The sequence below is a fragment of the Anolis carolinensis genome, chromosome 6 (genome assembly GCF_035594765.1).
Source record: "Anolis carolinensis isolate JA03-04 chromosome 6, rAnoCar3.1.pri, whole genome shotgun sequence".
Classification (NCBI taxonomy): Eukaryota; Metazoa; Chordata; class Lepidosauria; order Squamata; family Dactyloidae; genus Anolis; species Anolis carolinensis.
In genome coordinates this window covers 39814617-39826484 of record NC_085846.1, presented here as the reverse complement: position 1 = coordinate 39826484, position 11868 = coordinate 39814617, and the positions used below count along the sequence as shown (strand labels likewise).

The following is an 11868-nucleotide window of genomic DNA, read 5'->3' as shown; positions in this document are numbered from 1 at the left end:
GAAACACTATATTCCAGAAGAAGAAACTAACAAAATCACCTTTTGAACATTTCTTGCCTAAAAAAATCCTATGAAATTCATGGGGTTGAATATGTCAGCTATTCGTGTGTGTGTGTGTGTGTGTGTGTGTGTGTGTGTGAGGAGTGACTTGAGAAACTGCAAGTCGTTTTTGGTGCGAAAAAATTGGCCGTTTGCAAGGACATTGCTCGGGATGCCCAGATGTTTTGATATTTTTACTATCCTTGTGGGAGGCTTCTCTCATGTCCCCTCATGGAGCTGGAGCTGACAGAGGGAGCTGATCCATGCTCTGCCTGGGTTGGATTCGAACTGGCCACCTTCAGGTCAGCAACCCAACCTTCAAGTCAGTAGTCCTGCTGACACAAGGATTTAACCCACTGCGCCACCAGGGGCTCCTGGTGTTGATGACAGCTGTTAACTTGAAGGCATATGCATGGATTAAACACTTATTATCTAGCTTTTTTTTTTTTACTGTAGTGCACACTTTAATTTCAAGTCTGCTTATTATTTCCTTAAATGTATTGGAAGTTTTAAAAAATGGAAAAAATTAAAATATTCATACATATAGATTAATACAACTGTAATGACTACCATTGAAACTCTCCTATTGCTGCATGTTCCCAAAGAGGTATACAGTGTTCCCTCACTACTTCACGGTTCGCTTTTCGTGGATTCGCTGTTTTGCTTTTTTAAAATATAAATATTAAAATAAATATAACGTCCCTACTTCATGGATTTTAACTTTTCGTGGGTGGTCCTGGGACGTAATTCCTGCGATAAATGAGAGAACACTGTATTTCAAAATCAAGAAAATCAATATACCACTATTACATTGATCAATTCATTGCATCCAGTTTTAACAATGGGCAAAGATACGTTAAAAGTGTTGCATTATTTTACATACAAGACATTTTCTCTTAAATCAACCAGGTCTCCATTTCTATGCTTAAGAAAGTAATGTCCTGGAAAAATTAAACACATTTGGGCAATATTTTCAGCTTTGTAATGAAAGGGAGTAAAGCAAGGAAATGTTGGAATGACAATTTCAGAACAAAGACTGTACGTGTTTCTCTATAAAGTTAATATTTTCTATTTTATTTGCATGAAACACAATATAAAATGTTTGACTGGGGTTTAACATCTGCCACGTTTAGAACAATGTTTTCTGTTATACATTTTAAATACTAGAAATGTACCGTTCCGCAGGCAAATCATCACATGTGGTGGGTATACCAGATGGCATACGAATATTGGAGGCATATATTAGGTAGTTCGTAATGGGTTGTCATTTTGCCTTAAACCCATTAAGAATATTATTCAACATACAAGATGGCATACTTAACACTTTAGAATGTCTCATAAATTTGCTGATTCTTTCTAAAAGTTTGTCGGCTCAGTGTTGAAACACACATAAACAGCCCTTTATGTTCTTGCAGTGGTCATTAAAAATGTATTGATTTGGCAGAAACAGACAAAGCAACAGATGTAATGCTGAGAAGAACTGGAAAATAAAGCAGTGTAGCTGATAAATGGTTTTATTAATGGGAATCTCAGTGGCAAGCACATCAAATGAAAACGCTTTTAGTAATTTTTCTTGTCTCTCTTAAAAAATGAAGCAGTCTTTCATTTAAAATACAGGCAACGAAGCATGAAGGGAAGCATTTAGGTACTGATAAGAGTTCTCTTTTTGTCGGGATTCCTCATCCAGGCTAAAGTCTGCATTGAAAGCTGCAGTAAAGTATGCCAGTCGAAGCCATAGTCCAACACATTTTGCCGGAGGTTGACCATAGAATTGTACTGGTGGATCTAAAAATGGATATAGGTGTGATCTCTAGAAATATCTAGGTCAGAGCTTTGCAAACTGTTCTTGTTGGTGACACACTTTTTACACCTGTATCCGTTTGTGACAGTTTTAATAGCAAACTGGAGGTTAAACCAACCTCTTATAAGAGTTTCATTCAATATGCAATCTATATATATAAATGAGTGATGGCATCACGGCGACCAACAAAACAACAAAACTACAGGCCCCCCAACCTCGAAATTTGACAACACAACCCATCATCCACGCCTCTACACGCCTTTTGTTTTGATACAACAAAAAGAAAAGTCAAGTCCTAATTAGAGGGAAAGGAATAATTGTTTTTATCCAATTGCTGCCAGTTAGAGGACTAATCTCTGCCCACTTGGTCTCCTAGCAACCCACTCAGCCCAGGGGACAGGCCGAGTTAGGCCTCACTTAGGCCTCTTCTACAGATTATCTAATTTGCACTGGATTATATGGCAGTGTAGACTCAAGGCCCTTCCACACAGCTATATAACCCATTTATAATGGACTTAATGCCAGGAGAAAACCTTTACCTTTTACCTTAACTACCACCAATTCCTCAATACTTTATTTCCCATACCACCATACTTCGCCACAGCAATGTGTGGCCAGGCACAGCTAGTAGATATATAAGTTTCATATAATCGTTACTGTTTAAACAAGGTTCGGAACTGTCTCCTTCATACATCTTATGTACTACAGTTAATTCTTGCATATTTCCCTTTATAACCATGGGATTTCTCACAAATATCACAGTCAACAGATCATATGAATGAGAGAAAGAGCAGGTAGGTAGGTAGGTAGATACAGTTGATATAAAAAGAGATATAGATATAGCTCAGAGGCCATACAACCCAACCCCCTTCTGCCATAAAGGAAGACACTGTCAAACCACTCCTGACAAATGGTCATCCAGTCTCTCCTTCAAAACCCCCAGAGGAGGATACTATGAGTCTTTCCACACAGCCATATAACCCAGAATATTAAGGCACATAATCCACAATATCTGCTTTGAACTGGGTTATCTGGTCCACACTGCCATATAATCCAGTTCAATGTGGATTTTATACAGCTGTGTGGAAGAAGCCTCAATCACACACCCTCCCATTGGATTATAGTGGGACGGCCATCTGTCAGGAGGGCTTTGACTGTACCCTCATGCCTGATTGAAGGGGGTTGGGCTGGATATCCAGTCCAACCATTCAAATGCATTCTTAGGCCGTTTCTACATGGCTAGATTTTTGTGTGAGTCAGGAGCAACTTGAGAAACTGCAAGTCGCTTCTGGAGAATTGGCCGTCTGTAAGGATGTTGCCAAAGGGATGCCCAGATGTTTTGACCATCCTTGTGGGAGGCTTCTCTTTTGTCCCCACATGGAGCTGGAGCTGAAAGAGGGAGCTCATCTCTGCTCTCCCAATGCAGTCTGCCTCCTGCCCAGATCCAGCTGTAGATCTGGGCAGGAGGCAGACTGCGCTAAATAATCCAGAATGTTGGATAAACGAAGGTTGAATAAATGAGACTCTACTGTAAATGTAGAATGTTGTATATACAAATAAATGTAGATTGTTTTACATGAATAAATAAATGCAGATTGTTGTACACAAATAAAGTAATAAATGCAAATTGTACATTAATAAATGAATAAATGTACACAAATGAAGAAATTTAAATTGTTGTACACAAATAACTGAATAAAGGTATTTTTAATTTTTATTGTTGTTTTATTGTTTTATCCCACTCCCACCCTCCCCTCCTTGTATATGCAATTTATACAGCAAACTACAGAAGTTACATTTGAAATATCAATCTCAATTTTAATATTTCCACTCCAGCACATTATCTAAATACAGTAGAGTCTCACTTATCCAACACTCGCTTATCCAACGTTCTGGATTATCCAACGCATTTTTGTAGTCAATGTTTTCAATACATTGTGATATTTTGGTGCTAAATTCGTAAATACAGTAATTACTACATAGCATTGCTGCGTATTGAACTACTATTTCTGTCAAATTTGTTGTATAACATGATGTTTTGGTGCTTAATTTGTAAAATCATATCCTAATTTGATGTTTAATAGGCTTTTCCTTAATGCCTCCTTATTATCCAACATATTCGCTTATCCAACATTCTGCCGGCCCATTTATGTTGGATAAGTGAGACTCTACTGTAGTTCTTAACTGAATAAGTGTAAATTGTTGTACATGAAAAAAATAAGACAACTGAAAATAAGCCCTTTTGGAGAATAATAATCTATATACAGTTTATATAAAAATGTAATGTGTGTTTTCCCATGGAGTAAACAAAGAAACCACTGAACCAAATTTGGCCACAAAAGACATAGTCATCCAATCTATGTCTTTCAAAAACCCTGGTAAAATAGTCCAAATTACAGAGGATGAGGAAGAGCCATTTTCTCCCTGGCTGCCAGTCAGAAAGGTAGGCCCCGCCGCCTTCGTTTCCTGTCCACCTCCTCAGCCACCATGGCGCTCAGGCAAAATTCACTTAGGCCTCATTTGCACTGCCTATAAAATGCAGATTATCTCATTTGAAGTGGATTATATGGCAGTGTAGACTCAAGGTCCTTCCACACAGCTATATAACCCAGAATGCCAAGGCACATAAACCACAGTATCTACTTTGAACTGGATTATCTTGAGCCCACACTGCCATATAATCTAGTTCAGTGTGGATTTTATACAGCTGTGTAGAAGGGGTCTCATATAATCCAGTTCTAAGCAGATGATATAAGATTATAAATATAATATATAATAATTACTGTGGTATAATAATACAGAACAATATAATCTCTAACATCAGGACAGTAAATAAAGAGCAACACTCTGAAAACAGAGAAATTGGAATTTCCAAAAAGAAAACAATCAGGGCCAGCTAACACCTCCCAACGAAGGATTCTCCCAGGGAGGGAGCAGCTAGGCTTTGAAGCTACAAGGCCATTAAATGCTAATCAAGGTGACTAATTGCAGCATTCATACTTGCCACACAAGTATTAATTAACTGCTATTCAACCTAGCCAACCAAGGATTCCACAAGGTAGAAAGCAGTCGGGCTTGCAAGCAACAAGGCTATTCAGTGCTATTCAACCTGGCCAACAAAGATTTCAACTAGGTAGAAAACCCCCAGGCTTTGAAGCCACGAGGCTACTCCGTCCCATTCAACATGGCCTAGCAAGGATGCCCTATGTAGAAAGTGGACAAGCTTTTAAGACTATTCAGTGCAATTCAAGCTGGTCAAACAAGGATAGCCCTACACAGGAAGTAGACAGGCTTCAAAGCGACTCTTTGATTAAGGATGCTACTCCAGCTCGCCAAACAAGGATTCCCCTAGGTATAAAACAGCCAGGCATTGAACTGCAGGGCTATTCTGTGCAATTCAACCAGACCAACAAAAGATTAACCTTGGTAGAAGGCGGCCAGGCTTTGAAGCATCTATACTACTCTGTACTATTGAAGCTGGCCAACCAAAGATTCTCCTAGGTAGCAAGAAGCCAGGCTTTGGAGTAGTGAGGCTATTCACTGCAATTCTAAAAGGTAAAGGTTTTCCCCTGATGTTAAGTCCAGTCGTGGCCGACTCTGGGGGTTGGTGCTCATCTCCATTTCTAAGCCGAAGAGCCGGCGTTGTCCGTAGACACCTCCAAGGTCATGTGGCCAGCATGACTGCATAGAGCGCTGTTACCTTCCTGCCGGAGCGGTACCTATTGATCTACTCACATCTACTCACAGTACTCAGCCTTCCAAGTAGCAAGCCTATTCCTTTGTTTTCCAGCTCACCAAACAAGGATTCCCGTAAGAAGAAAACAGTCAGGCTTTGAGGCTGCAAGGCTATTCACTGCTATTCCACTTGGCCAACAATACATTCCCATAAACCACAGCAACATGTGGCCGGGCACAGCTAGTACTATATATAAGACCTGACCTTTGTTTCAGGGAAATATGGTAGAAGTTAACTTAATGGCAAATAACAACAGAAATCTGAGAAAGAAAGGACTAGTCATACACACACACACCCCAATCCACGGATTCAACACCCACAGATCCATCAATTAAAAAAATCATTTCAGAGTTTTAAAAAAAGAAGGAACTAAAGCGAACTCGGAAGCTTGACAAACGCCTCTATATTGTTCTGCATGGTTTGTGTTTCATTTCTGGCACATGCGCACTTCGATCCGGAGGGCTGGGTGAAAGGTGGGCGGAAGTAGCTGGCCTTTCCTTTTCCGTTTTGGGCGCCATCGGCCTGACGGCTTCGGTAGGTTCCCAGGAAGAGAGAGGCCGGTATCCATTGCCATCCTCTCCAGCGGAGAAGGGAATTCGGTTGGCGGGGTGGCAGGAGGGAAGGTGGGGCTGTGTTCCGCCGGGGCGGGAGGTTTGGGGGCGGAACGAAGGGCAAAGGGTTTCGCACGGGCCCGGTTTGCCCTTCTTCCTTGAGCCATTATTATGCAGGTAGGGGAAAGGAGGCCGCACTGAGCCACAGAACAAACCTTCCCTGTGGCCTGTTTTGTGTCAAATCAGGATAACTCCTCGTGTGTTTCGTCAACACCCAAGTTCAGAAGAGCGGGGCCATTTAGCCCATTGCTCTGTTTTCTGCTTCCTCTGCCCTTCTTACAGTTCTTTCCTGATTTTTTGATTCCACATTGAACTGGAATATATCATAGGGCCCTTCCAGGCAGGCCCGGTATCCCAGGATCCGATCTCAGGTTTTCATCTGGCAGTGAGAACTCATATAATCCAGTTTAAAGCAGAAAACCTGGGATCAGATCCTGGGATATAGGGCCTGTCTGGAAGGGCCATAGAATCATAGAATAATACAGTTGCAAGGGACCACATGGGCCATCTAGTCCAACCCTGTGCCATGCAGGAAAAGCACAAAGCATCCCTGACAGATACCCCAGTTCAAAGCAGATATTGTGGATGATGTGCCTTGTTATTCTGGGTTTTATGACTGTGTGGAAGGGTCCCAAAATAATCCAGATCAAATCACATAATATGGATGATCTGCTTTGATATTCTGGATTATCTGGCAGTATAAAAGAGGCCTCTGCCTCTAAACATTGCTCATATTGTAATGCCATGGCCCTCGGTTTCCATCTGGCTCTTAAATTGGGAAGGTTTGGCTTTTCCTCCAGCTGCCTTCCTCTGTGATGGGATGGCATGAAAACCTAATAGACACTGCCAGCATAAACATAGGGCCCTTCCACACAGCCATATAACCCAGAATATCAAGGCAGAGAATCCCACAATATCTGCTTTGAACTGGGTTATCTGAGTTCACACTGCGATCAGCAATGTCTGGAGCGTCTCATGATTCCCAGCCTTATGAGATTAAATTCTATTCAGGGATGAGGTATATACCAATTTAAGGTTGTCCAAACTACACTGTGGAATTAATGCAGTTTGACATCATTTTAATTGCCAGTATTGTAGAATCATAGAAATTGTAGTTTGGTGAGGCACTGACATTATCTGGCAGAGAAGCTGGAAGGGCTTTGGTAAGCAACAACTCCCAGATTCAGTAGTATTGAGCAGATCAAGTGGTATCAATATGCATTAATTATATAGTGTAGATGCACCCCAGGTGTAGCTGAGTTGATTTTTCAGAGTGCAGGTATGTTGAACTTTCCTTGTAGTGTTTTGGGATGAACAATTGCGTGTTCATCATTTTTTCTCTTTTTATTTTCAGAGATGGGCAAGTTTATGAAACCTGGGAAGGTGGTCCTTGTGCTGGCTGGACGTTACTCGGGACGCAAAGCCGTTATTGTTAAGGTGAGACAGTTGGATTTTGTGGGTGAGATACAGTGGAACACTAAGGGAAACTATTTCTTGAAAAGTATTGGTATAAAAAAAGTCTTCATAGCCTTTCAACCCAACCTAATTACAGTCCTTGTGAATCCACCTTTAACTGTGATTATCCCATCCTATGGAGCCTTGAGATTTGCAGTGTAATGAGAACAATTTAGAATTTTAAGCCAAAGGAACTTGGGGCTCCTTCTACACTGCTATATAAAAATCTGCTTTGATAATCTGGATTATATGACAGTGTAAAATGCTACAGACCTCAGAATTCCATAGGATTCAATATTTCTTTGTCATTCCAAGGAGGTTTCATATCTTTTAAATGGATTTCTTATTACAGAATATTGACGATGGTACGTCCGACCGTCCATACAGCCATGCCCTGGTGGCCGGCATTGACCGCTATCCCCGCAAAGTGACAGCCAGCATGGGCAAGAAAAAGATTGCCAAACGGTCGAAGATCAAGTCCTTCGTGAAAGTCTACAATTATAACCATTTGATGCCAACCAGGTAAATGAGAAGAATGGAAACAGAAGAGACATATGACTGTAATGAATCCCTGTCAGCTGTGCTTTTAATCCTAAGTCAGTGGCTAGGGAACTAGGCAAGAAGATAGAAATGTGTCCATGTTTGTAATTTTTCTACTGCTTCTTCTATCTTTGTTTAGATACTCCGTTGACATCCCCCTTGACAAGACCATTGTCAACAAGGATGTATTTCGGGACCCTGCGCTGAAACGTAAGGCACGGCGAGAGGCCAAAGTGAAGTTTGAGGAAAGGTGAGTTGGAGGAGGCGGTGTCCCTATTACTGGGAATTTTTGAATGTGCTTATTTAGAACTATATAACATGGTCACATCAGGCATTAGAGAGTTGGCACTAAGAATTGGGATCTCTCTGGTTGAGAATTTAAAAGGCCCCTCCCTAAACCGCAAATTCAAGGGTTCAATAGGAGGCAGCCATAGACTTCAAAGGCCAAGTGGATTTTGAAGCAGTGAAATCCTGTGGACAGGCATGGGCAAACTTCAGCCCTCCAGGTGTTTTAGACTTCAACTCCCACAATTCCTAACAGCTTATGGTGTTAGGAATTGTGAGAGTTGAAGTCCAAAACACCTGGAGGGCTGATGTTTGCCCATGCCTGCCTTAGGGCCTAGATTTCCCAAATTATAAGCGGAGCATGCAATTCTAGTAGTGTTTCTTTCTGTTACTTGAGAGGATAGGCTGTCCGAAAAACATTGTGGTTAATTCTTGTTATTTTTCTTTCTTTTTTAAATTGTGTTTGGGCCTCTTAGTAGAATGAATGGGCTTAGTAATATGCTTAAATACAATTATAATGTTAGTGTTATTGATGCTGAATGTGGTTAACTGATCTGTTGGCATGTGTGGTGCTTATTTATATTTTTATATCAAGTGCTAAGTCAGGGGTTCTTGTTCCATGGACTGCTTTGCCAGTCAGGTGAAAACCAAAACACCCCTCAGAATGCAGCAGCTGATAGTTTTATGGCACTGAACATCAACATGTCTTTAAATTTAATTTTAGAACTATTCAAAATTACATTTTACAACTGTCCTACAATTTAATAATTGATAACCTAACACTGCGCACCATCGGTTCAAATGGTAATTTTCGGCAAACATTTAGAAATCGGAGTGGTGTGATATAAAATGAATACTGATGTAATTTATGGTGCATATTGATAAGTGAAGGAAATGCTAGATTTCAGTTAAAACTTCGAGACAATAACGGTAATAAATTGAATTTTTTCCCATTAAAGCTCATGGGCTTCCTAAAATCTTTCCATGGATCCCTGGTTAAGAAACCCTTGTAATAAGTGCATTGTAATTGAGTCAATAGTATGCTATAATGCAGTGGTTCCCAACCTGTGGATCCCCAGATGTTTTGGCCTTCAACTCCCAGGTAGCCTTACAACTAGTAAACTGCCTGGGATTTCTTGGAGTTGTGGGCCAAAACATCTGGGGACCCACAGGCTGAGAACCACTACGATAATGGTTATGATAATGTATTTCTATTATGTGAAGTGCTGTAGCTATGAGTACATGTAACTATGTAGTATGTAAGTTAACTAAGGCCCCTTCTACACTGCCAAGAATCTAGATTATCAAAGCAGATAATCTACATTGTCTGCTCTGAACTGGATTATATGATGAGTCTACACTGTCATATAATCCAGTTCAAAGCAGATAATCTGGATTTTATATAGCAGTGTAGAAGGACCCATCTACATTGCCATAGAAAATCCAGATTAACTGCTTTGAACTGGATTGTATGGCAGTGTAGATTCATGTAATCATGTGACCCCCGTGATAAGTGAGGGAACACTATGGCAGTGTAGAAGGACTTAAGACTATCTAACCCACTGCACACACTTCACTTGCATCTGATAAAATGAGTATGTTGTTTGATGTAATGGATGATCCTTTTGTGTTATTGTTTCCTTATACAATTACAGAACTTTTAATCGGACATATTTATTCCCTTTCAGGTACAAGACAGGCAAGAACAAGTGGTTTTTCCAGAAGCTCAGATTTTAAATTGGATGTTGCTGCACCAATAAATGTTGAAAATTCCCTTTCTCTGACTCTTATTTTAAAGTTCTCTTCTTGTGGGCTCATTGAGAAAGCGTGGGTGAAAAAATGTGAAATTTATATAATGGAATACTTCAACAATGAAACTCTTTAATGCTCAGGGATGGGTTTTGTAGTAATTATCTACCTGTGCAATAGATAGACATGAATTATTTGCAATGACAATTGGAACGGCCCAGACTATGACTTTGGATAGCATGGTTATTAGTGATGGATTTGTTTTTAAATGTTTAATTTTTTTAAATATAATTCTACTGTTTTAAATTGTACATTGTTAAGACATCGAATGGCTGCCTATGTGTAAAGCCGCCTTGAATCCCCTCTGAGGTTAAGAAAGGTGGGGTAGAAATGTCGTTAATAATAATAGTGGTAGTAGTAGTAATACCCCCAGAACAACCAGGTTGATTCCTGGAATCATTTATTTTTAATCATATATGAGCTGGTCATTGACCATAATAAAAGTTTACTTACTTACTAGTTTTAATCCATAGGCTTAACCACAGAATACAGTGGGGTTAATTCTTGTACAAGTGTGCTTTCTGGTGCTCATGCGCAAATTGTGCCACTGAAGTGTCACCATCTCAGATTTAAAGTAAGGATTACAATAGCTTTAGGGTGACTAAAAAAGCTCTTAAATATTGGCGTAGTTTCTCTACATAGATGTTAGCACAAGGAAATGAGATGTTTTAGTGTGAGCTTGCTTTTAGCTTTCTGTCCGCTTATTTCTTAATTTCCATCTTGGAAATCTTTAGAATTATATGAAGGATACTTTAGGAACATTATAGAGAAGCATAACCATTATTTCCCCTACTAGACTACACCAAAATGGTATTTTTGGAGTAAAATTGTTTTTTTTTAGACATTTTAACAAGAAAGTACCTGACAAGAGGCAGCTTTTGATTTCATTTCTCCTGCATACACAAACATCCATTTTTGCTACATTTGTCAAAAGAACAAGCCTGTATCTGCATCTTTTCCAAAGAAAAACTCCCTTAAGTGTGTGTTATTTGTAGTTTTGACTTGTGAGTGGAGGGTAGGCGGGCATAGATTCAGTTTAAATGTCTCCAGGCTAAATTCTCTCTGAAAATAATACTAGAATTCCAAAGAGATTGAGGCAATCACGTCTTCCTGCCTCTGCTATTTTCCAAAACTATTACTAGTATATGCTTTCCAAGTGGTTCACAACCTCTGATATGGTTTATTCTATGGTTTCCTTAAAAGAGTTGTTCAGAATAGGTTTGCTAGGGCTTTTCCTGAGGCTGAAAGAGTGGCTTGCCCAAGGTCCTGTGGGATTCCATGATGGGGACTGCATTTTGAACACTTCATCTGGTTAGCAGTACAAGACGCTAACCACTACACCATGCTGGCTCATAACATCAAAATAATTAGGAATTTGATTATGACATCTGTTTCAGTGGCTGGGATTTCCTAACATAATGTAAACTCAAAACTAGCGCCATCATGGGTCCCCTTCTGAAAGTATAAAGGATTCAAATGTTGGGAAAATCTGGGATGTTACTGAAATGGATTAATTACACTAACAATTTTTTTTAAAAAAAATCCGTTCCTGGTTTGAAAGTGTAATTTCCTTGTTTAATTGTGCTGTTAGT

At 39.9% G+C, this 11868-nt stretch overlaps 1 protein-coding gene across 1 annotated transcript; it reads left to right on the top strand.

Moving 5' to 3' along the window:
* The first annotated feature begins 5995 nt into the window (after positions 1-5995).
* Positions 5996-10242, top strand: rpl27 (ribosomal protein L27). The gene is made up of 5 exons (XM_003222451.4): positions 5996-6110; positions 7542-7624; positions 7995-8164; positions 8322-8432; positions 10156-10242. The coding sequence occupies exons 2-5, from the start codon at positions 7544-7546 to the stop codon at positions 10202-10204; spliced, it is 411 nt and encodes a 136-aa protein (XP_003222499.1). The 5' UTR covers positions 5996-6110; positions 7542-7543; the 3' UTR covers positions 10205-10242.
* Positions 10243-11868: the final 1626 nt, after the last annotated feature.

Excerpts from the sequence above, each read along its gene's own strand:
- rpl27 (XM_003222451.4), top strand. The coding sequence starts at position 7,544 with ATGGGCAAGTTTATGAAACCTGGGAAGGTGGTCCTTGTGCTGGCTGGA. Across the intron at positions 7,625-7,994 it reads GCAAAGCCGTTATTGTTAAG|AATATTGACGATGGTACGTC; the intron begins GTGAGACAGTTG and ends TTCTTATTACAG. Across the intron at positions 8,165-8,321 it reads AACCATTTGATGCCAACCAG|ATACTCCGTTGACATCCCCC; the intron begins GTAAATGAGAAG and ends ATCTTTGTTTAG.